The 26,417-nt window shown below is 37.8% G+C and overlaps 1 protein-coding gene across 1 annotated transcript; it reads left to right on the forward strand.

Annotated features, from left to right (window-relative positions):
• Positions 1-558: 558 nt before the first annotated feature.
• LOC140975533 (uncharacterized) lies at positions 559-26,326 on the forward strand. The gene is made up of 35 exons (XM_073439287.1): positions 559-922; positions 1,048-1,817; positions 2,353-2,478; positions 2,555-2,640; positions 3,537-3,645; positions 3,846-3,941; positions 4,055-4,117; positions 4,209-4,268; positions 5,202-5,270; positions 6,488-6,572; positions 6,709-6,761; positions 6,836-6,934; positions 7,002-8,234; positions 8,505-9,485; positions 9,560-9,895; positions 11,281-11,539; positions 11,642-11,864; positions 11,966-12,356; positions 12,775-12,924; positions 13,043-13,264; positions 15,532-15,753; positions 16,408-17,061; positions 17,940-18,212; positions 18,298-18,645; positions 18,929-19,341; positions 19,412-19,838; positions 20,116-21,414; positions 21,586-21,846; positions 21,931-22,221; positions 22,313-22,783; positions 22,998-23,429; positions 24,153-24,431; positions 24,997-25,548; positions 25,644-25,853; positions 26,013-26,326. Exons 1-35 carry the CDS (start codon positions 865-867, stop codon positions 26,130-26,132), a joined length of 11,721 nt encoding a protein of 3,906 aa, XP_073295388.1. The 5' UTR covers positions 559-864; the 3' UTR covers positions 26,133-26,326.
• Positions 26,327-26,417: the final 91 nt, after the last annotated feature.

Raw genomic sequence — 26,417 nt, forward strand, 5'->3', positions numbered from 1 at the left:
TATGTTTTCTCACCACTTACAAACCAAACGTGTCAAGCCCACACATAAAATCTTGCTGTGACCCAATAAAGTCTTGGCCCAATATTGTTTTTAATTTTAATTTTTTAAAAAGAAGCCCAATAGTTTATCTCTGATATTGTGTGGGCTTTCTTTTTTTTTTTTTCTTTTTTTTTTAAATGTAAAATTTTATATGTTGGTTTAGAACAATGTAAAACTAGTGTGGACAAGTTATGACAATTGGAATTAGAGTATTATTATTGTGTTTGAATATTTGAAAGATATGTTTCCGAGAATTAAGTAGATTTCTTGTGAGACGGTCTCACAGATTTATATATCCGACATTGAGACGAGCCAACACAAAAATAATACTTTAGACATAAAAAAACAAAAAAACAATGATTTTTAATTAGTTGGGTCGAGTCTAGATGGATTTATAAACGCACATTTCTCGGATTTATAAAAATCAAATTTAACAGTGTGATAATGCTACTAAAATACTAATATTCGAGTGCGCCGGAATAACATCGAGTCCATGGATTGACTTATTTAAGGAACTTATTATTAAAAGCGAAACTGAAACTTGGTACCATAAATTCCAGGCGGAGGGACTGTTCTGCACCAAGGCTGGGGGATGTCTTTCTTTCATCTCCCCCGTTTCTTTTGGTGATCACTGGAATCCAAAACCCTAACCCTAGTTCCATTTAAGGCTTACCAGTTCAGTTCAATCCCTGATTTGGTGTTCTCCACTTTGTTGAATTTAGGGCTTACCAGTTCTTCAAATTTTACAGAGTTAACGAATCCCTCACTTTTTTTTTTTTTTGGTTTCTTTCGAGTTTCTGGGGTTAATTTCTGAAATCGTTCAACATGAGTCCGGTTCAGAATTTCGAGCAACACTCTCGTCACCTTATAGAACCCGACCTCCGTATGCCAAGTTTTCTTTTGGTTTTATTTATGCATTTACTACACGGGCTTTGCGTTTTTGTTTTCATGGACTCGTTTGTGTTTTTGTTATTGATCCTTTTGTGTTCTTCATAATATTTGGTGCAGCAATTCAGACGCGGCTACAATTGGCAAATGAGGTGCGGGACAGTCTGGAGATATGCCACACGGGGGAGTATTTGAATTTCTTGAAATGCTATTTCCGTGCGTTTTCTGGTATCTTGTATCATATTACCAAGCCCCAGTTTGCAGATAATCCCGAACACAAGCTCCGGAATATTATAATTGAAATTCTCAATCGGCTACCGCACAGCGAAGTTCTGAGGCCCTTTGTTCAGGAGCTTTTGAAAGTTGCTATGCATGTGCTCACCACGGATAACGAGGAAAATGGATTAATTTGCATTAGGATTATTTTCGACTTACTTCGGAATTTCAGGCCGAGTTTAGAAACTGAAGTACAGCCCTTTCTGGATTTTGTCTGCAAAATTTACCAGAATTTTAGGGCTACTGTTAGTTACTTTTTCGAGACTGGGGCTATGATTTCACCACCACCAGCCCAACCCTCCACATCAGGATCCCTGGGGCCATCTTTTAGTTGTGATGATGTGAAGCCAATTGAAATTTCTGATCAAATTGGTCCCTCAAGTGGTTATATTGGGACTGCAGGGCAACTTAACCCAAGCACGAGGTCTTTTAAGGTTGTCACAGAGAGTCCACTGGTTGTCATGTTTTTGTTTCAGTTGTATGGAAGACTTGTTCAGACTAATATTCCACACCTCTTGCCATTGATGGTAACAGCAATATCAGTTCCCGGCCCAGAGAAGGTTCCTCCCCATTTGAAGAACCATTTCATTGAGCTGAAGGGCGCACAAGTCAAGGTAAATATAACATTGTTCTATCCAAACTGTGCAAGTTATTATGTGAATTTGTCACCAATTCAAGATATAGTTAGTTGCTTGTTTGAGATTACACAAGGTCAGATACTGAACCGATTGGATCCATAAAGCCATTCAATTCTATGCTTATGTCAAAGTAAATTTTGTCAGTTTTCTAAAACTGCCTACACAGTAAAAGATATGGCATCAAAGTAAGATCAATGGTCTGTAATTTTACTTGTGGGAAAGTATTTGAGACAACTGGAACCTGCAAGGTAGTTCCTTTATAAAGGGCTTGTTAACGGTATATGCCTGGTCTATGCTGACATTCAAAGTGATTTTTACTGATGATATTCAAATATTCTGTTCGAAGTCAAGGGCTTGTTTAGGAAATTGCTCCCTGTTTGCATTTTTACGTACATCTTGGTTTCTGATATTTATGTTCCCTCACACAATCAATGATGCTCTAATTAGTTTCATTGTCTTTAACCTGACATGTTTATTGAACACACTGTTTTCATTAATTCTTCATGTCCAGACTGTTTCTTTCTTGACTTACCTCCTGAAAAGCTTTGCTGATTATATCAAGCAACATGAAGAAAGTATATGCAAAAGTATTGTGAATTTGCTTGTCACATGTTCTGATTCTGTGACAATTCGGAAGGTTGGTTTTGCCTCTTTGTTTGGTTTTTCATCATTTATTAACTTGGAAACTGATGTGTAAAACCTGTTTGCTCCAGGAATTGTTGGTTGCTCTAAAACATGTACTAGGGACTGATTTCAAAAGGGGTTTATTTCCTTTAATCGATACACTATTGGATGAGAGGTATGCTTTCTACACATTGATCCCTCTAACCATTACAAGGGCACAATTTTATTTGCTAAGCTTACTACATTATACATGCCTAGTCCATCATGTTTGTACTTTGTCGGATAAAGCGTTAAATCTGGTTTTGCAACTAATTAATTCCATATTCTTATATATGTATTCCATAAGAAACTTCACAAGTTTAATGGCTGATATTCATTCAGTATATGTCATTTTCAAGACCTTTCATATGCAAAAGAGCTCACACATTTGCTGCTATGGTTTGTGGTATTCACGGAGAAGTTTTTAAGAAAGAATCCTGTTTGCCTCTTTCGTTAATTTTTTTCTCTTAATTAATTTTTTATTTATGCTCTCCTATCATGTCAAAATTTATTAGTTGATACCAGTATCTATATTGAGCATTACTGCGAGCTAGTAACAATGTGGAACTTTGATAAATATTTCTCGACAATTGTCATGTTACATTTCATTTATTCAATCGAAATAAATGTCATTTTATGTTGCAAATTTTCCAATAAATGCTCTTGTACCATGCAGCATAGTTTTTGATAAATTTGGAATGTGGATATAGATTGTTTTTGTACTTAAATTACTTTTCTTGTAACCCGCACTGCGTGAGTTTTTGTGATAATCCATGTACTCGAATATTCATTTGACTTTTTAGTTAACCCATGAATGTTCAGGCTCGACTGAAACATCTACATGTCTTAGAATGATATCCACTTGTCGGTTAGATAGTTTCTTGCTTGATCCCAGTGTGTGAAATTCACATGTTAGTTTGTTTGGACCACAATTATTGTTGTTAGATTGTCATTAGTCGCAGTTCACATTTTCTGTTTTATGTCTCGATGCCTCTCGACATAACATTAATTTGATTTTGTGACAACACATAGAGTCCTTGTTGGAACTGGACGGGCATGCTTTGAGACCTTACGACCTTTGGCATATAGTCTTTTGGCAGAAATCGTTCACCATGTCAGAGGAGATCTTTCTTTGTCTCAGGTATTAAATTTTTTTACTGGTCTCTAATGGTCCAACCAGGGAAACTTATTTGTCTGTTTCCTCCCCTTGTTTAGTGTTTGATTTCGATGCAGGAAAATTTTTTGCTCAAAGTTTTCCTACTTAAGTTCCACCCGTTTATTTTTACTTGGAACTGTACATGCATTGGAATTTGTTAATTCTTTTGGTTACTTGTGCTGCAGTTATCACGGATTATCTACCTCTTCTCGAGCAACATGCATGATGCCTCATTGAACTTGAGCATTCATACCACTTGTGCTCGTTTAATGTTGAATCTGGTAGATATTCAAAACCAATCTTATAATAGTTTACCATCTGAACCATGTTATTCTTTCCCGTGTTGTAACTCATACCTACAGTGAGTTTCCAATTTCTATTATGTTATTTTAAGGTGGAACCAATCTTTGAGAAAGGTGTAGATCAGACATCCATGGATGAAGCCAGGATTTTATTGGTATTTTTAGTGTCCCTTTCCTTGAGAGAATCTGATGCTATATCATGTGGTGGGTATCCTTTCTTGATAACTGACTTGACTTTTCTCCCAGGGTCGAATATTAGATGCATTTGTTGGAAAATTCAACACTTTCAAGCACACTATTCCCCAGGTACTTCAACTATGTTCAAGTTCATTTTTCAAAGAACAGATTTTTGGACCGCTTTTTATACAGCAGTAATTTATCCAACATTTGCTTATTTGTATAAAAAAATTCACTTATTCCGTACATCTTGGAATGCTTTCAGTGTTTTAGATCCCAAGGTTCATTTTATCAGTTCTTAACCGGCCAAATAGTTCAGTGAATGGATACGCCTCTAAAAGCCCGGGAAAATGCAAATTGTATTTGCATCTCTTGATTCTGTTGCATGGACATTTATGTTTCAGTTACGCCAGAAAACAATCGTGAATTGTCCTTTCAAAAAGTGTATAAATTTATCGCAAAAGAAAAGGGCATGAATTTAATGCATTCTTGTTATGTGGTCTACTGATATAATATTCCATTTGCTGCATGATCAAAGTTAAGTCTCAAATTTCAGTTTGGCCATAAAACCAATTCAAAGATTGCCTGATATGTAATCCTTTGAGCTCCAATTCAGCTAGTTGAAGAGACAGAACTAAAGCTTGAAATAATTTGAGCCCTATTTTCTATGCTGATCATAATTTCCAGAGAAGTGTTGAATGAGAGTATGAAGAAGGCAAAAACGTTAGTTGGGTCATATTTTTTTAATAAATAGTGCTTTTGGGACCAATATGGAGAAGTACGATGTATGGAAACTTCTGTATGTTCCAACTTCATTTAACAAGTGATCAATGCGCTTACATATGATTATACTTTATGGATTCCTAAAGATGGTGGTGTATAAATTGCAATGGCGTTCCTTTCGGATTTGCAAATTTACGAGTCCATGACATTGTTTACTCATCTAAATTCATCAAATATATCGGGGTTCAGTTTTGCTGTCTCTGGTCGCTTTTATTGCAAAGCAGTTACATTTCACTAATGACATTTTTTCATTGGCCCATGTTTTAATTTGGATGATAGCTACTGGAAGAGGGAGAGGAAGGAAAAATTCGGCCCTCATTGAGGTCTAAACTTGAAGTGCCAGTGCAGGTAATTTGGCTCAATACTTTGACTTGATCTTTCCGTCTCATATACAGTTTTTTTGATTATTTTCATGGATTATATTCTTCTTTTTATGTGTTTTTTTAATGCTAATAATTTATATTAGCTGGTTAGATGATGGTCGTAATGGTTGAGATTCGAGAAATACTTCATGGGAATTTGCTATCATGTATACACTAATCGAATTTCATATTGTTGTTCGCCTATTGAATCTCTTGCCTATATTCTCAAGGCTCTCGATGCAATCATCTGTGCTAAATATTTCGTTCCATATTTAGCGAGCAGTGAATGAAAACTTCAATAGAAATCTCTCTTGCTCTCGAAAATTCTGAAATTGACCAAAACAACAATGGAATTAAGTAGACATTTGTCCAGCCAGCCAAATGACGGAAAATTTCAGGTGTTGTATAAAATTAGAACGATTATTTTATTTCGGAATGGTCATAGTTTTATATTCTAAAACTTTCCAAGTACCAGGATGTTAGCTGTTATGCCCAAGAATTGATTTTTTCAGTCCGACTAAAGTTGTCATCAGCCACCAAACAACTAGGAGATGGACGTATTGGAAGCATATCTTGTGTATGATAAAAGGAAAATAGTTTGCGAGTGATAACCAATTTATTTTCAAAACTCCTTGATTTAAATCAAGCTTTCTGTTATGAAAAAGTTTGTTTACCTTCTTATAAGCCGTGAGACGATTTTGGATCTCATTTAGCTGATTGCCGTTCATCACATTATAGAAAACAGTGGATCTGTGGGTGTCTTTTTCCATTGAGCAATCTGAACTTTAGGTTGGAATGAGGGGGGGTGTTTTACCTTGAATGAGTGAAAGAACTTCATTTGCTAAAGAGCTTGCAAAGTGGGCTTGTTTTACCACCCAGCTTATACGAAGCTGAAATTGTAGGAGATTCTTAGCTGTTAGGGAGGACATCCCCATTTGTTTTCTTCTTGCTAAACTAAGATGAAATGGAAGTTTTGGTGGGGACCTAATTAAAACGTAAATGGAGAGTTCACAATGATAGCAGTTTTAACTTTGATTTGGGCATTTTGGTAGTATGATTTGTAATTTGTTCTCTTTCGTTTTTTCCTTTTAAAAACCATATTTTCTTGAACAGTAACATCAATCATATATATGTATCGTATGATTTTGCTCTTTAATTTCTTTTAGTTTTCTTCTTGTTTCCTAATCTTTAGTAACGATGTAGCAAGCCGTCTTTAATCTGCCCATGCCTGTTGAGCATTTCAAAGAAGTCAACGATTGTAAGCATCTGATAAAGACCTTGGTTATGGGTAAAAATCTTTTATCCTTTCCCTATCCCAATAAAAGAGACCAAGCACTTCATAAATGAAATAAATTTTACATTTTTTATGGGGCAGGAACACTCACATATGGTTCAGTGGCTCACCTTTTTGACATGATTTGCAGGAATGAAGACTATCATTTGGAGCATCACTCATGCGCATGTGCCACGGTCACAGGTTTGCGAGTTCTCTTAGTTTTGTAATTTTGCCAATTCACAACTTTATATTACTGTACTATCTAAACAATATAGGTGTCGCCCTCCACCCATGGGACCACTCAGCAAACACTTGCATCTACGTCGTCAGGTTCCTCAATGTCACAGCCTTATAGAGGGATGAGAGAAGATGAGGTATTGTTTTAATAACACTTTTCTATGCCTAACATAGTGTCATCAACTTATGTTTTGGGTTTGATAGGTCTGCAAAGCCTCTGGTGTTTTGAAGAGCGGTGTTCACTGTTTAGCATTGTTCAAAGAGAAGGATGAGGAGAGAGAAATGATCCATCTGTTTTCCAACATTTTGGCCATCATGGAACCACGTGATTTAATGGACATGTTTTCTCTATGCATGATGGAGCTTTTTGAGTGCATGATTTCTAACAACCAGCTAGTCCACATCTTTTCTACTCTTCTACAGGCCCCCAAAGTTTTTCGTCCATTCGCAGATGTTTTAGTTAATTTTCTTGTTAGCAGCAAACTTGATATTCTAAAACATCCCGATTCTCCCGGATCAAAACTTGTTTTGCATCTCTTCCGATTTTTATTCAACGCTGTGGCAAAGGCTCCTTCAGACTGTGAGCGTATTCTTCAACCTCATGTGCCTATTATAATGGAGACTTGCATGAAAAGTGCCACAGAGGTTGAGAGACCTATCGGTTATTTGCAACTTCTTCGAACAATGTTTCGTGCGCTTGCGGGAGGTAAGTTTGAACTTTTACTTCGGGATTTGATTCCGACGCTGCAACCATGCTTGAATATGCTGTTGTCCATGCTTGAGGGACCTACTGCTGAAGATATGAAAGAAATTTTGTTAGAGCTTTGCCTGACATTGCCTGCAAGGTTGAGTTCACTACTACCTCACCTTCCTCGTCTTATGAAGCCTTTGGTTATGTGTCTCAAAGGAAGTGATGATCTCATCAGTCTGGGTCTAAGGACACTTGAGTTTTGGATTGATAGCTTGAACCCTGATTTTCTGGAACCAAGTATGGCAAATGTCATTTCCGAGGTTATTCTGGCATTATGGTCCCATTTAAAGCCCGCTCCGTATCCATGGGGTGGGAAATCATTGCAACTTCTTGGGAAGTTAGGCGGTCGTAACAGACGTTTCCTCAAAGACCCTCTTGCACTTGAATGCAAGGAAAATCCAGAGCATGGGCTACGATTGATTCTCACATTTGAGCCTTCTACTCCATTTTTGGTGCCTCTTGATCGGTGTATCAATCTTGCTGTGGCTGCTGTCATGCATAAGAATGTTGGCATGGATGAATTCTATCGCAAGCAAGCACTAAAGTTTCTCCGTGTATGCTTGTTTTCTCAGCTAAATTTACCTGGACTTGTTAATGACGATAGATTAACATCAAGACTGCTGTCTAGTTATCTTGGCTCTTCAGCTGATCCATCACGGAGAAGATCAACATCATCTGATATCAAGGTAACATAATAACTTATTGTATCCTTTACTTTATCCACATGCTTCATGTCTCTGCATTCTAGTAAGATAATACTCTAGAGGTTCATTATTTCTCTTTCTTTTTTATTTTTTATTGGTTGGACATTTACCTGGTATGGTTTTCCCAACTGAGATGCAGAGACATTTCTTCAATTTCTGTTATTTGTCGATATGATCAATGGGATACTGTGTAGAACTTCTTTACTGGAATTATGATTGGTGATCCATCAGTTAGAATAATTTTTTGTTCAGGCTGACTTAGGTGTCAAGACAAAGACCCAGCTTATGGCCGAGAAATCTGTGTTTAAAATTCTTTTGATGACTTTAGTTGCCACAAGTGCAGAACCTGAGCTACATGAACCCAAGGATGAATATATTGGTCATATATGCCGTCATTTTGCTATAATATTTCATGTTGAAAGCTCAGCATCTCAGAGTATGATTTCATCCACTTCCCTTAGCGTTCCTTTGCTTTCAACCAGTTCCAGTTTGAGCTCAAAGTATAGGTATACCACTTCTCTCAAAGAATTGGATCCTACAATATTTTTGGATGCTTTGGTAGAAGTACTGGCTGATGAAAACAGGTTGCATGCTAAAGCTGCATTAAATGCATTAAATATGTTTGCTGAGACGCTGCTGTTCCTTGCTAACTCGAAACATTCCGATACGATGATGCCCAGAGGTCCTGGCACTCCTCTGATTGTCACCAGCCCCTCAATGAGCCCTGTATATGCACCTCCTCCAAGTGTGCGTATTTTTGTATTTGAACAACTTCTACCAAGGCTGTTACATTGTTGTCATGGTAGCACGTGGCAAGCTCAAATGGGAGGTGTTATGGGGCTTGGTGCTTTGATAGGAAAGGTTACAGTTGAAATTCTGTGTCTTAATCAAGTTCGTATTGTTAGGGGTCTATTGTATGTGCTTAAAAGGCTTCCTACGTATGCTACCAAAGAACAGGAAGAGACCAATCAGGTGCTTATGCAAGTTCTTCGTATGGTCAACAATGCTGACGAAGCAAACAGTGAAGCACGTAGGCAAAGTTTTCAAGGTGTTGTGGAGTATTTGGCATCAGAATTATTTAGTCCCAACTCATCTATTGATGTGAAAAAGATCGTGCAGTCATCATTGGCACTTTTGGCTAGTAGGACTGGGAGTGAGGTTACTGAGTTGCTCGAACCTTTTCACCAACCTCTTATCATGCGGCCACTGCGGTCTAAGACTGTTGATCAACAGGTGATGTTGGTGGTTGTTGTTGGAGATTTGATGTCTTATGTTAATGTTACTAACTCATTTTATGCTACTTCCAGGTTGGCACTGTCACTGCCTTGAATTTCTGCCTTGCATTGAGGCCTCCCCTTCTTAAGTTAACACCAGAGCTTATTAACTTTTTGCAAGAAGCTCTGCAAATAGCAGAGGCTGATGAAACTGTTTGGGTTGTAAAATTTATGAATCCTAAAGTGGCCACATCCTTGAATAAACTTCGCACTGCTTGCATCGAACTCCTTTGCACTGCCATGGCCTGGGCGGACTTCAAAGCTCAAAATCACTCCGAGTTGCGAGCTAAAATAATTTCCATGTTCTTCAAATCGTTGACAAGCAGGACCCCTGAAATTGTAGCCGTTGCTAAGGAAGGTTTACGCCAGGTTTATTAGACATATTTACTCAAGTTTTACATTTTTTTCCTTTAGATTGAAAGTAGAGAATATTTGTGTTCGATTTGGACATTTTACTGAGATATTGATATCTTATCTCTTGATTTCTTATATTCATAGATTTTGAGTTTCCCACTAGCAATAATAATCTGTTAGTCTCTATTGTTTCATTTATGCAACTGCTTTCTTTGTTCACGTGGTTATTATTGATCGATGCTGTGTTGAATTGTATCATATAGGGCAGTAGTTTTCTTCAGTTCTTATTGTACTCTTCTAACATAGTTGGCATAAGCGATATAGAGCCTCCTTATTGGTGTTCTATCCAGTTAAACGGGTTGAATTTCCATATTATTTGGTCTAGGATCCCATGCATTTTTGGACCTGGCTTGTTTAGTTAGTTTTATTCTGATTTGAGCATACATTAATTTTGTTTGCCATATCTTAATGATTCTTTTTAATTATCTTTTTCTTTTTTTCCACTTCTTCACATTTTTTACATTGCATGACTGTTATTAAATGCGCAAGGCTCCCCGCTCCCAAATATAAATGTTCTAGGGCCTCATTTCAAGGCATTAACTATAGAAATTTATCGAAATAAAGTGCATTGAGAGTTTGAAACATGATATTTCGGACATTAGATGTAAGAAAAATGTAAAATAACATTATGTGTAGTTTTGAAACCATTGAACAATACTAAACCAAATAGTGTACAATCAAATATAAATGACAATACATTATATTTTACGTAGATTATTATGTTAGATTTTACATATGGTTCATGACTCTTTCTTCTAAGGCACACTTTGCACTCAAAATATGAAAGAAGGATGAATTGGATTTCACCTAGAATCGCTTGACCTTTAATCTGTGGCATGGCGTGCACCTTGATGTACCATTAGGCTCAAGGGCTTGTAGCCACATGCCTCTGGTGTTTTATGCCCGGACGCAGATTTCAAGTTAGCATCTTATTAGCTACTGTTGTGGAGTTAAAACAAATAATTTTTTTTTTCGAGGTGGCTTCGACGATGTAAAATATTTTACCATTTACTTGAAAGATGGATCACTTGTTCTTTAAGATTTGTGCTAATTCTTCCAAGTTGTTACCTTTATTATCCAAAATGAAAATAAAATTCTGAATTTTTTTTAAAAAAAAAATTCAGAATTTCATAAGATTTTGATAACGAATTTTTTACTCAAGTCTTGTACGAATCCTTGTAAGAATTGAGGGACACTTTCTCAAGTATCGTGCCTAATAAGTAATTGCAATGTCCTTCCGACATCAAATGAATGTAAATGTTTAATGTATATGAACTTCAATCTAGGTCATCTTAATGATTTTCTTAATTTTTTTTTTTTTCATTTCGATCCTATGTTAGGTTATTCTACAGCAGCGAATGCCAAAAGAACTCCTCCAAGGCAGCTTGAGGCCAATATTAGTTAATTTGGCACATACCAAAAATCTCAGCATGCCTCTGTTGCAAGGTCTCGCTCGGCTGCTCGAACTTCTATCTAACTGGTTCAATGTTACATTGGGTGGGAAATTGTTGGAACATCTTAAGAAATGGTTAGAACCTGAGAAACTTGCTCAGTGCCAAAAGTCCTGGAAGGCTGGAGAGGAACCTAAAATAGCTGCTGGTGCGTAATAATTGTATCGCATGATCATTGATAGGTAGCCATGCCGAGCAGACACCCTTAAGATGTTTTGTTTTTTTAATGATATTCTTCAACTTTTTGCAGCTATCATCGAGCTCTTCCACCTCCTTCCTTCTGCGGCTGGAAAATTTCTTGATGATCTCGTAACTTTGACGATTGACTTGGAAGCCGCCCTCCCACCTGGACAGTTTTACAGTGAGATAAATAGTCCATACCGTCTCTCACTGACAAAATTTCTTAATCGTTATCCGACAGCTGCTGTTGATTATTTTCTTGCTCGATTAAGCCAACCCAAATATTTCAGGAGGTAATTTCAAGATAGATGATGGAAATTTTCTCTTGGTTTAAGTTTGCTGTTGATAATGTTTAGTTGTTTATGTATTAATTGTGTTGGATCTTTTTATCTAGGTTAATGTACATAATAAGATCGGATGCAGGCCAACCCTTGAGAGAAGAACTTGCTAGGTCACCAGAAAAGATAATAGCTAGTGCATTCTCCGAATTTTCGCAAAAAACTGATGTAGCAACTACTCAAGGATCTTCCAACCCGTCTAGTAATTTAATGAGCGATGAAAGTCTCGTTGCTCCTACATCTGAAGAGTTTGTTCATCTGGCTATCACCTCTGGTGCAACATTAGATGCATATTTTCAGGGTCTTGCTTTGGTTAAAACTCTGGTTAAATTGATGCCCGGCTGGTTGCAGAATAACCGTGTGATTTTTAATACACTGGTTCTGTTGTGGAAGTCCCCGGCTAGGATTTCCCGTCTACAAAGTGAGCAGGAGTTGAACTTAATGCAAGTAAGTTAAAAATGACAGTCTGAATAGTCCATCTTGAGAGCTTATTTTCATTATTTTGAGACACATTCTGCTCTATTTCAAGTTAGATTTATTAGCAATTTAGCATGGTCCCAATGACCAAGGAGTTAAAATGCTTAGGCTCAAGTGTTTATCTGGAAGCTCGAACTTTTCATAGTTTCATTGTTAATCGGTTTGGTAACGGACATTTTTCCCTTCAAAGGGGCAGAAAGGTTGTTTGGTTAGATACTTGGCCTATCAGACTCTTCTTTATTATTCTGAAGGGGCAGGCCGCAAAAGGAGCAGCAATTGCTCCTTGTTCAGTAGACTACATTTTCCTATGAGTGAATAGTACCTGTTTATATCTATGATATTTTTTGTTGCCAACTTACTGATTGTTGGAATCACGGTACATTTGCAGGTAAAAGAAAGCAAATGGCTTGTCAAATCTTTCTTGAACTACTTGCGTCATGATAGAACGGAGATCAACGTGTTATTTGATATTCTAGTCATCTTCCTGTTTCAGACTCGCATAGATTTTACTTTCTTAAAGGAGTTTTACATTGTTGAGGTATATTAAATGTGTAACACTGTCCTGATTACTGTTTTTATAAAATCAGATATCAGTTTGTATTATTTGTGTTTCGCTACGCTTAAAAGTTGAACTGTTGTCATCATATAATGTCCAGGTTGCTGAGGGCTATCCCCCCAACTTGAAGAGAAGTGTTCTACTTCACTTTCTGAACATTTTCCAACTAAAACAGTTGAGTCACGATCATTTGGTAATCGTGATGCAAATGCTCATTCTTCCAATGTTAGCTCATGCTTTTCAGAATGGCCAAACTTGGGAAGTCATTGATGCAGCCACAATCAAGACGATAGTTGACAAACTCCTTGATCCTCCAGAAGAGGTAAACACTAATTTTTTATGTGTTTGGATAATGGTTCTTCTATATGATTTGACTTGTTATTTTCAACTACTTCAGCCACTTCGGCATGTTGTTGCTATCGTAGTCCCTAGAAGATTGACCGTGTGCGATCTCATCCAGTCCTTCAGTATAGATGCCATTAGTTGGTGCCAATGCGGTCTTATCACAAATTTTTTTTGTTGATTCTACCTCTAAAATTAAAAAGATTATTAAACTGAAAGGGAAACAAAGGTTTTCGTCCATACTTGTACCCACTCATGCAGCCTCATTCTCTTCCCCATAAATCCATGGCAACCTGTCCCCTTGCTGCTCACACCAAATCAGCTGCTGTGCCTCAACCAATATAAGTTCTTGGCACCATTTTTCACCGAGTGTTGTTGGCGTTGGAATCCTTTGACCCCCTTCTTTATATGTGTCACGCCCCGAAATCGAGACGTGTCATCGGCGTTGTTTAACAATTTAAAACCGTATAAGAATAAGCCACGTAGTACATCAAATAGCCAAAAGCCAGTCTATTACATAAATCAATAATCGTCTTTACAATGCGATTAAAACGAAAGGCGGAAGCGTAAAACACGATAATATAACTAAGAGACAATGATAAGACTTGTCTTGAATTGGATTGACTTCATCACCATCCCCAAAAGTATTCTTGTTCTTTATCTTCGATTTGTTTCTCGTTCTTATCTGGAGGTGGGAATGTAAGGGGTGAGTACTTGGGAAATACTCAGTAAATGGGGGCCGATCGGGCATAACGAATATCAAGGTTATAATTTTACGAATACATTATTATAATCTCAATCTTAAGCATGTTGAATCGAATATGAACAAGACACAAACATAGCACTGAAAATCATCTCCTTTTTCATGATTTACTGATCAGTCCCCTATATGTTACTCCTCTAAGGGGCGAGGCCAAAAGAACGGTTATTATATCCCACCGCATCCGTGCCTTAAACAAAGCATATCAAATATCGGAATTTCCTTGCCATTTCTAATTCGAATAATTACAGTGCATTTCAAATATTTCAAACATGCTTTCAAATATTATAACTAATATCAAACAACAAATTGTTCAAAGATTTTCATAACAAATAAAAACGAATATATCATGCCGATCGAATTTGAAGAAACATACTTAATGTATTTTTAAACAAATGTGGACATACTTACGAAGAAAAAGTATGTCGATATATATATCAAGTAGTACACTTATGAAATGCAAGTGTACGTAAAAGTATAGCAAAAACCCACTTACAAAGAAATATATATAGCAAAAGCCCACTTACTTGATGATAATCTTCAAAGATTTGAGGGAAAGACAACTAAAATTCGAACACGAAAGCTGCTGGACTGCGTCGAACCGGACAATAATTCGGCTACTGCGGTGCTTCGAAAATGGACAAGAATGAGTTGCTGAAATTTTCAGAATGTTGTGAATGTTTTGTGCCTTCTTTTTGGTCATCATGCATGGTATTTATAGGCTCATGGAAGGGAGGTGAAAAGGCTCTCATTCAAGGCCATTACATCCATGTTTATGGCCTTCTTGATGGCCTTAAACACCATTAACATGTTGTTATGTCTCTTCAAATTCCTCCTTGAATTCATGGCTTGAAAATGTGGTTTAAAGGCTTGGCTTTGTGGCTCTTCAAATGTGGCTCTTCAAATTCTTTGGTCTTCACAATATGCATTTTTGCATATACATAGACAAGCACAGATACCTGTTTCGCATACATATTTAGTGTGAGTTGGTTGCTAGGCTTTGGAGTGGAAGGAAATTATAGGTGACGGTATGGTGATTTGGCCTCATGAGATTGTGTATGAAACTTTGGAAGAGAATCAACAGAGAGGGGGGTTTGTTTCACTGGGAGGGGACATTGGAGGTCTCGACTCTCGAGCGGGTGAGAGGAGCACTGGGTTTAGGTGGGGCGGTAATGTCTGGAGTTAGAGAAATCTTGATATATTAAATACTTCTCTCCTTGTGAAATTTTGTACTGAATGAGGACGTTTAGTTACATTTTTTAGTTATTTTTCCCTGTTGCATTTTACCACTGTCAATATGCTCAAGTAAAACCGATTGCTTCTCTTACTCCTCCAATGTTAACCAACTGAGATTATTGAGTTGTCTGCGAGATTTTGGTCTTAATTATGATTTGATTGAAGCTGCAATTCTTGTCCAAACAAGGATGTAAAGATATAGATTTCTTTCATTTGGAGACTGAGTGTGCTTTTAATTTTGATATTTCTAGATATCTGCGGATTATGATGAGCCCTTGAGGATAGAGCTTCTGCAGCTTGCCACTCTGCTTCTCAAGTATCTTCAAAATGACCTCGTTCACCATCGGAAGGAACTTATTAAATTTGGCTGGAATCATCTCAAGCGCGAAGATAGTGCTAGTAAGCAGTGGGCATTTGTCAACGTTTGCCACTTTTTGGAGGCGTACCAAGCCCCAGAGAAAATTATTTTGCAGGTGCTTCCGCCAGCATATCACCATATACTGCATTTTTTAAATAATGCCCTCCTAATTTTTTTCTGAAACATATGCTTCATAAGCTGTTGATTCTTATTATTTTTTGGGTTTGCGTGAGACTTTGATAATTCAAAACAAAGATCACAACTTGTAAATGAGGTTGGCACCATAACATGTGCCTATGAACATGAAATTGTCCTCAGTTGCATTTGCATGTTTTTTGAGCCTAAAAATGTTTAGAAAAAATTCTTAACAGAGTTATAAGTGATTTGAAACTTCTAATGTATTCAGCTTTTCGGCACCTATTGTTGTATTGCATGCACGTTCTAATATAATGGCCCTTTCCACTCTTTCTATCCACTTCTTGGGTAAATGAGATTTGTTCAAGTTTTTGTTATAAGTCTCGATGCTTTTATGTCTTTATAAAAGTAAATGAGGCACACCAATTCGCTTTGGAGGAGTTGGACAGTTAATAAAAAAAATTTGCATTACAGTGCCAGGTAGTTCTACTGCATACTTCTGAGTCACCACAGCTATATGTTCTCCTTTAGTTTGGTCTATCAGTAAAGTAATTTAGCGTTGCTACTTGTTTGCATTCTTTTTATTGTTACTTCTAGTCAATTGAGCACTTGTATTGACGGCTTTAGAATACAGGTCTTTGTCGCACTTCTGAGGACTTGCCAGCCAGAGAATAAAATGCTGGTTAAGCAAGCCCTTGACATACTCATGCCAGCACTTCCACGTAGATTGCCTCTCGGTGATTCTCGTATGCCTATATGGATACGTTACACTAAGAAAATTTTGGTTGAGGAAGGTCACTCTATTCCTAATCTTATTCACATATTCCAGCTCATTGTTCGACACTCGGATCTTTTTTACAGTTGTAGAGCTCAATTTGTTCCCCAGATGGTAAATTCTCTCAGTCGTCTTGGCCTTCCTTATAACACTACGTCAGAAAATAGGCGCCTTGCTATTGAACTTGCTGGTTTGGTTGTCAATTGGGAAAAACAAAGGCAAAGTGATCTGAAGAAAGGAACTAATAGCGATGGCACAGTCCAGGGTGCTGATGGACTGCATCATAATTCTGCTGGTGGGGATCCCAAGCTTTCTGTTGATGGATCTTCATTTTCAGAGGATTCATCTAAGAGAATAAAAGTGGAACCTGGTCTTCAATCTCTCTGTATCATGTCACCTGGAGGTGCCTCTTCGATTCCCAATGTTGAAACTCCTGGGTCTTCTGGGCCACCTGATGAAGAGTTTAAGCCTAATGCTGCAATGGAAGAGATGATAATCAATTTTCTTATTAGGGTATGTCTCAGGTTTACTTTTGATTCATTAAATTTATTGAAGAGAGCTTACGATTAAACCTAGAGTAGAATTTTAAACTCCAATTTGCAAGTGGCAGTCAAAGTAGAACCTATTTTTGTGTGTGTGTGTCATTATTAATATTTGTGTTTCAGTTACAAGTCAGTTAAAATTTTCTTTTCGATTTCCTTAAGTTAAAAATCTTCTTATTTACGAGGCAGCCCTGTTATCAGCTTCTGCAATGTGCTATTCGGCACAATCTTATCTTTTTTGATAGAATAGAGCCTTTTTCCAATTTGCATTACTGTCATTTCCAAATAGGTTGCTGTTGATGGAATTTGGGCAAATTGGACTGTGGGTCATGTTGCTATTACTTCCAAAGATACCCATGTGTAATAATTTTATCTAGTAGGCGCTTTTTTTCACCAAAGCATAAACAGTACTGTGAAAGAGGGCCCATAGTAATGTATACATCTCTCGATAAGCAACTGCACATAGATTCTCTACAGCACATATATTGTTCCTAACTTAATCTTCCTGCATCTCAACTTCAGCTACTCGGATTGTGGCATGCCATGTATCTTTTTCGTGAGTTGATTCACTTTCTGAAAGATATTCACGATTAACTTTCTTTTTGTGTTTTTCCTCATTTACTTGCTTATGTATCTGGGCCAGCTATTGTCAGCTTATTAGTTTGATAAGGCTTCATAATCTCTGTTTTACATACTAAATCCATGTTTACTACAGAAATTAGATGATACAAAAGACATGGTATTTATGTCCTCTTTTTGTTAGTGTGTCATTGTTGGTCATGACTGAAGAAACAAAATGTGTTTTATGTGGTGTTATTTAGACTGATAATTTCCTTTCCCCCAAATTAGGTAGCATTGGTAATAGAACCTAAAGACAAGGAGACAAACAAGGAGGCAAGTCTCATGTATAAACAAGCTTTGGAACTTCTATCACAAGCATTGGAAGTTTGGCCCAATGCTAATGTAAAATTCAATTATTTAGAGAAGTTGCTCAGCAGTACACCATCCTCTCAGTCGAAGGATCCATCGACTGCCTTAGCCCAAGGCCTAGATGTGATGAACAAGGTCTTGGAAAAGCAACCCCATTTGTTTGTGCGAAATAACATCAACCAGATTTCTCAGGTAAGTTTCTTTGTGCATCACGATTTTTTTTGCATTGCTTTTTTGGAGACCAATTTTTTATGGCCCTTTTATTCGTCTTTGGCAGATTCTGGAGCCATGTTTTAAGTTCAAAATGCTAGATGATGGAAATTCCTTGTGCACTCTTTTGAAGATGGTTTCTGCTGCATTTCCTCCTGAAGTAATTAGCACAACTCAAGAAGTGAAAATGTTGTATCAAAAAGTAGAGGAACTTGTACAAAAGCACCTTGGAGCGGTTGCTGCCATTCAGAGTTCAGGAGAAGATAACACTGCTAGCATGATTAGCTTTGTCCTTCACGTCATAAAATCCTTAGCAGATGTGCACAAAAACCTTGTCGATCCTTTCAATTTGGTTCGTGTCCTTCAGCGTCTTGCACGAGATATGGGAATATCTAGTGGTGCTTATACCAGACAAGTAAGTATCTTCATTCAGTAAGCGAACGTTTTTTGTTTTTTGCATTCTACTTTTAGATGTTTTGAGCTGATATCTGACCATCGTGTTTGAACTTTGAACTCATGACTACATTGTTAGAATAGAATAGGTTCATGGTTTTTATGCTCGGAATGTATTAAGGTTCATTGGAAGTTTAGGTATTAGGTTTTGATGTTTTTTATATTTCATGTAATGCTTTCATTGTCGTGTTCGTACTACATCATTGTATGATGCATCTTTAAACACCACTTGTTTATTCTTCCAGGGCCAGAGATCAGATCCTGACTCTGCTGTGACTTCCTCTCGTCAAGGTGACGATATTAGGACTGCCATTACAAGCTTGAAATCTGTGTTGAAACTTATTAACGAAAGAGTAATGAGTGTGCCTGATTGCAAAAGATCGGTAACTCAAATACTCAACTTGTTGTTATCTGAGAAGGGCACTGATCCTTCTGTACTTGTCTGCGTTCTTGATGTGATTAAAGATTGGGTTGATGATGCTTTTGGTAAATCTGGATTATCTGCTGTGCCTAGTACGTTTATCACTCCAAAGGAAGTCGTTTCGTTACTCCACAAGCTTTCACAAGTAGATAAGCAGAACTTTTCCCCGAGTACTGCTGATGAATGGGATCGAAAGTATCTTGAACTGCTTTATCGGCTTTGTGCGGACGCGAATAAGTAAGTGAAAATGTTGGTTTTTTCCAGACAAATTGATACATAATACTATATTAACTTATTTTACTTCCAGGTATCCTCATTCTCTGCGTCAAGATGTGTTTCAGAAAGTGGAGAGGCAGTTTTTACTTGGTTTACGGGCAAAAGATTCTGAGATGAGGAAGAAATTCTTTGCACTTTATCATGAATCCCTTGGGAAAACATTGTTCACTAGGCTGCAGTACATCATTCAAGTTCAAGATTGGGAAGCTTTAAGTGATGTTTTCTGGCTTAAACAAGGCCTCGATCTTCTTTTGGCAATCTTAGTCGAGGACAAACCAATTACGCTAGCTCCAAACTCTGCAAAAATTCCTCCAGTTTTGGTATTGGGTGAAAATTCCACGTCTGGTCCACAGCCAATGCATCTTGATAATCCTGAAGGCTCAGATGAAGCTCCTCTGACGCTTGATAGCTTTATGTTGAAGCACTCGCTTTTTCTGAATGAAATGAGCAAACTACAGGTAGAAATTCGCGTGTTTGTTGCCCTTTTTCTTCATTGATGCCTTCTCTTTCTTAACTTTTGTTGGTTAAAGAACTCAAGCAATTGATTCACTTCAGTAATGACAAAAGTGTTTGCATAATTAGGATAGTGGGTTCTGTCGCGCTTCAGTAGTACAATGCTGCTTTTGACTTTCTCACACCTACTTTGTCTTTGGCCCTATTTTTTTGGTTCTAGAATTTCTATACATCAGGTAAGAATTTTTTTACTGATTCTTATGATATTGATTTGCATTATAGGTTCTGGATCTTATCATCCCGCTAAGAGAGCTGGCCCACACAGATGCAAATGTTGCTTATCATTTGTGGGTTTTGGTGTTTCCTATTGTTTGGGTAACCTTACAGAAGGAAGAACAGGTGGCGCTAGCTAAGCCAATGATAGCTCTATTATCGAAAGATTATCATAAAAAGCAGCAAGCCCACCGACCAAATGTTGTGCAAGCTCTTCTGGAAGGGCTTCAATTAAGTCACCCACAGCCACGGATGCCCAGTGAACTAATCAAATATATTGGAAAAACTTATAATGCATGGCACATTGCATTAGGACTGCTTGAAAGTCATGTAATGTTATTTTTGAATGAGACTAAGTGTTCTGAATCCCTTGCTGAGCTTTATCGGTTACTCAATGAAGAAGATATGAGGTATGGTTTGTGGAAGAAACGCTCAATTACATCGGAAACTAGGTCTGGTCTTTCACTTGTTCAGAATGGGTATTGGCAACAAGCTCAAAGCCTTTTCTATCAGGCCATGGTTAAGGCAACTCAAGGCACCTACAGCAATACAGTACCAAAAGCTGAGATGTGCCTTTGGGAAGAACAGTGGCTCCATTGTGCTACTCAACTTAGTCAGTGGGATGCACTTTCTGAATTTGGGAAATTTGTTGACAATTATGAGATACTTCTTGATAGTCTCTGGAAACAGCCTGACTGGGTATATTTACGAGATCAAGTTATTCCGAAGGCTCAAGTGGAAGAAACTCCAAAACTTCGTATTATCCAGGCATATTTTGCTCTTCATGAAAAGAACATCAATGGTGTACAAGAAGCTGAAAACATTGTGGGAAAAGGCGTTGATCTGGCTTTGGAACAGTGGTGGCAATTGCCTGAAATGTCCATTAACGCCAAAATACCTCTACTGCAACAGTTTCAGCAATTAGTAGAAGTTCAAGAATCGGCTAGGATTATTGTGGATATTGCAAATGGAAACAAACTTTCTGGAAATTCTGTTACTGGTGTTCATGGTGGCTTATATGCAGATCTAAAGGATATCCTTGAGACATGGAGATTGAGGACACCGAATGAATGGGACAACTTGTCTGTTTGGTACGATTTGCTTCAGTGGAGGAACGAATTATATAATGTGGTCATAGAAGCATTTAAGGATTTAATAAACACAAATTCACAACTTCATCATCTTGGTTTCCGTGACAAGGCGTGGAATGTCAATAAACTTGCCCACATTGCCCGTAAGCATGGGCTGCATGATATCTGTGTTTCAATTCTTGAAAAGATGTACGGACACTCGACGATGGAAGTTCAGGTCTAGTTGATTGTGTTTTTATCTTTCATTTGATTCTTATACATAACTACTGCCAACCCCTTCTATTAGGTTATGGTGGAGAGGGAATGGAGGCAGAGGTGGTAAATAACAATAATACATTGGTCTTCCAATTTTTTACTTCATTATTTAATGTCGATTAATCATCTGCAGGAGGCTTTTGTAAAAATAAGAGAACAAGCAAAAGCGTACTTGGAAATGAAGGGAGAGCTAACCAGCGGTCTTAATCTGATCAACAGCACTAACCTGGATTATTTTCCCGTCAAACACCAGGCTGAAATTTTTCGCCTCAAGGGTGATTTTCTGTTGAAGCTTGGTGACTGTGAAGGTGCCAACCTTCAATATTCAAATGCCATTACCCTCTTCAAGAACTTGCCCAAAGGATGGATTAGCTGGGGAAATTATTGCGATATGGTATGTGCTCTTATGTTTGGTTATCTGTTCTCTCTCTTTTTTTTTGTGGTAACTTGAAATGATTTATACTGATCTTTTGTACAGGCCTACAAGGAAACCCATGAAGAGAACTGGCTTGAATATGCTGTGAGCTGCTTCCTTCAAGGCATCAAATTTGGAATTCCAAATTCTAGAAGCCATCTAGCTCGGGTCCTGTATCTTCTTAGTTTTGACACACCCAATGAACCTGTGGGAAGAGCATTTGATAAATACTTGGAGCAAATACCGCATTGGGTTTGGCTTTCTTGGATTCCCCAATTGTTACTTTCCTTACAAAGGACAGAAGCTCCACATTGCAAACTTGTGTTGCTTAAAATTGCCACTGTATATCCTCAGGTAGATAGATTTTCTTGAAAATGAGGATTTGAAAATCTAATTCCGAAATTGGGTCCTCTAAGTATTAATACTCTCTTCTTTTAAATTTTAGGCACTATATTACTGGCTTCGAACGTATCTGCTTGAACGACGTGATGTTGCAAATAGATCTGAATATGGTAGAATGGCTATGGCCCAGCAGAGAATGCAGCAAAATGTAGCTGCTGGATCTATTGGGATGCCTGATGGAAATACAAGAGTGGCTTCTCAGGGTGGGGGCTCATTGGCGTCAGAAAATCAGCTTCATCAAGGAGCTCAATCTGCCGGAGGTCTTGGATCACATGATGGAAGTAGTTCTCAGGTGCAAGAACCAGAAAGATCTAGTACTGCTGAAAGCAGCATGCCGTCTGGGACTGACCAGTCATTGCATCAAAGTTCATCTGGTAATGATGCAGGTCAAATTGCATTGCGACGTAATGGTGCCATGGGATTGGTTGCCTCTGCAGCCAGTGCATTTGATGCTGCAAAGGACATAATGGAGACTCTTAGAAGTAAACATACCAATCTGGCTAGTGAACTTGAGGTAGGACCTTTGTTGAATTATTTGTACCAGTCACTATCTTCTATTTGTCCTGTTCAATTTGAACTTGAGGGAAATTAATAATAGGGTATGCTAGTTTAATAATTCCGGAAGCCTTGATGATTTCATCACACGATTGTCTTACATGAAGCTAGAACAATCTTTTGAACTTTGAAACTAAATGTTTGACTTGGTTGAGAAATGTTTGCTTTTGCAGATTCTACTCACAGAAATCGGGTCACGGTTTGTTACATTACCTGAGGAGAGGCTGTTAGCAGTAGTTAATGCCCTGCTCCATCGCTGTTACAAGTATCCAACTGCCACGACAGCGGAAGTTCCCCAGTCTCTCAAGAAAGAGCTCTCTGGTGTTTGCAGAGCTTGCTTTTCAGCAGATGCTGTTAATAAACATGTTGAATTCGTTAGAGAGTACAAGCAAGATTTTGAACGCGATCTTGATCCAGAGAGTACTGCTACATTTCCAGCCACCCTTACTGATCTTACTGAACGATTGAAACACTGGAAGAATATTCTCCAAAGCAATGTCGAAGACCGTTTTCCTGCTGTTCTGAAGTTGGAGGATGAAAGTAAAGGGTTGGAAGAATATTATGCTGTCGATGTCGAAATTCCAGGACAATATTTCACTGATAAGGTACATCAAGTCATTTTAATACTTACTTAATTGCTTGTTCAAGATCATATTTTTAACCTTGGGCATTTAGAAGTAGCAAACTATGTTGAAATAGAATAATCCCTGACTATTTTATTCTATATTTGACGAATTGTATGGCATGGATGGTTGATTCATTTTTCTTCAGAACGAACATATGCTTTATAATTATTGTCTAACAGCTAATTTGTCACATTTAGCAACCACACTAGTTGGAAACTAAAATTATTGATCAAGACAAGATGACAGTACCCGCATGATGCCAAGGTTTTTTATTCATCGCACTCTTCAAATTGCTACAATTTCATGCTCTTGATGTATGGCTCTTTGGGAAGGGCTGAGAAACAAATGGTTCCTTTTTTTTTTTTTCGAGGATACTAATGATTGTTTTAATATTTGGGTTTTGCAAACAACTGTTCTCTTTTTTTTTTTTTTTTTGGGGGGGGGGGGTGTGTGGAGGAATTGTTGAATAGTGGCTATATGAAGACAAGAAGAATTAAAGTTGACCCGGTTGAATAAACTGTTACAATAATAATTTATGTAGCCAATAGGTGCCAATTATGTGTCGGTTGATAAGAATGGAATGCAGCTGTGTCTAATATCAATTTTATGTAACAGTGGATCCTGGGTTATCCTGTTTTTTCCCCTAGTGTTTTCTTTTTAAAACTGAATCCGTTTAGTAAATGATATCATCGTGTGATCTAGGAAGTTGCACCTGATCATACTGTGAAGTTAGATCGCGTGGGAGCTGACGTTCCAATTGTGAGAAGGCATGGCAGCAGTTTCCGTCGGTTGACCCTGATGGGTTCTGATGGCTCTCAGCGCCATTTCATTGTTCAGACTTCTCTGACTCCCAATGCTAGAAGTGATGAAAGGATCTTGCAACTTTTCCGTGTAATGAACCTAATGTTCGATAAGCACAAGGAATCTAGGCGTCGTCACATCTCCATTCACACCCCGATCATTATTCCAGTGTGGTCACAGGTATAGCGTTAGTACTGAGGTTATGTATTTTTTATTTTCATTTACTTTGGGACGTATCAATTGGCTGAAAGACCTGAAAACATTATGTGGGGTGTGATACCTGGATTGCAAGGCATAGAGATGACTTTACCCAACCAAAATGAAAGGAGGAAGACGTACTGCAACTGGCATGTCAGCCAGCTGAAAATGTTCTTGTATATAATAATCATATTCTTACTGGTATAGTTTAATGGTAGATGTGTTATTTGTGATTCTTGGATTCTAGATGGTATTATCAAATAACTTTCCAGAATTTCTAATATAAAGACCCCCTTAAGTACATTACTGCGTTGAAAAACCGTCACAAACGTGTCTTTATATTAAAATCTACTCATAAATTTCCTTCGCACGTTTAATTATTTGCTTTTTATTGTTGATCATTTCACTACACACTTGGGGGTTCATGAAAAATGAAAGTGTATCTGGACCTAACAAAATTCTCCCTGGTTTTACTTAAACATCGGGAGCACTTCATGTTGACCGTATCAGTGAGACAATTTGATTCATTATTGTATTTGATGCGTAGGTCCGGATGGTCGAAGACGATCTAATGTACAGCACCTTTCTTGAGGTATATGAAAATCATTGTGCTAGAAATGATCGAGAGGCAGATTTACCTATTACATATTTCAAAGAGCAATTGAACCAGGCCATATGTGGTCAGATGTCGCTTGAAGCTGTGGTTGATCTCCGCCTTCAAGCATACAATGATATCACAAAAAATATTGTGACAGACAGCATACTCTCGCAATACATGTATAAAACTTTAGTTAGTGGAAATCATTTATGGGCATTCAAGAAACAATTCGCCATTCAGTTGGCCCTCTCAAGCTTTATGTCCTTCATGCTACAAATTGGAGGAAGGTCCCCTAACAAGATTCTGTTTGCCAAGAACACGGGAAAAATTTTTCAGACTGATTTCCACCCTGCCTATGACGCAAATGGAATGATTGAATTCAATGAACCGGTACCTTTTCGCCTGACAAGGAATCTGCAGGCATTTTTCTCTCATTTCGGTGTGGAAGGTCTCATCGTCTCAGCCATGTGTGCTGCTGCTCAAGCAGTGGTTTCACCCAAAGTGTGTAATTTTGGTTATTTTATTATATTGAGCTTTTTAGATGCTTCTTGATATCGAAATTTATGATAAATTTGTTTTAAAATATTCCGCTGCAGCAAAGTCAGCATATGTGGCATCATTTGGCTATGTTTTTCCGTGATGAATTGATATCTTGGTCCTGGAGAAGACCTCTTGGGATGCCTCTTACTCCTGTTGTCGGAGGTGGTGTTTTGAATAATGTTGACCTAAAACAGAAAGTCTCCACAAATGTCGAGCATGTAATCGACCGGATCAATGGAATCGCTCCACAATACATGTCTGAAGAGGTATGCTTTACGCTGTTCCGAAATGCTACAAAATTCGAGCTAGATCTCTGCACTCGTGGTGTCTCGTTTTGCCTTGTGAAATTATTTGTGCTGCTGAAATATCTTTTGTTTATGTTTTCTCATGTATTGTTCCGACTGGTTTTGAATCTTGCCAAACAGGAGGAAAATGGTAATGATCCACCACAATCGATGCAGAGGGGTGTTGCTGAGTTGGTTGACGCTGCTCTCACTCCCAGAAACTTGTGCATGATGGATCCGACTTGGCACCCCTGGTTTTAATTATTGGTTTTTTTTTTTTGGGGGGAAGGCTGTTTAGGTTCTCGGTCAAGAAATTAGAAGAGGTTGGAATTTATGTTAATCTGTAAATCGAGGTTAGTTGATCTGTGGTTCTAACTTTTGCGATGTACTATATTGGGAAGTTTTGTAATGTTGAAATAGTAAGCTGTGTATATATATATTAGCTAGCTTTCATCGGTTCATGTCAAAAATTGTCTTGAAGTTCATTTCATTTTTTGATATTAGCGTGCTTGATCTGATTAGGAATCAGTGTTCTAAAACGACTTA

This window comes from Primulina huaijiensis, chromosome 1 (genome assembly GCF_012295235.1).
Source record: "Primulina huaijiensis isolate GDHJ02 chromosome 1, ASM1229523v2, whole genome shotgun sequence".
Taxonomy (NCBI): Eukaryota; Viridiplantae; Streptophyta; class Magnoliopsida; order Lamiales; family Gesneriaceae; genus Primulina; species Primulina huaijiensis.

Excerpts from the sequence above, each read along its gene's own strand:
- LOC140975533 (XM_073439287.1), top strand. The coding sequence starts at position 865 with ATGAGTCCGGTTCAGAATTTCGAGCAACACTCTCGTCACCTTATAGAA. Across the intron at positions 19,342-19,411 it reads CTTTGTGCGGACGCGAATAA|GTATCCTCATTCTCTGCGTC; the intron begins GTAAGTGAAAAT and ends TTTTACTTCCAG. Across the intron at positions 23,430-24,152 it reads GACAATATTTCACTGATAAG|GAAGTTGCACCTGATCATAC; the intron begins GTACATCAAGTC and ends CGTGTGATCTAG.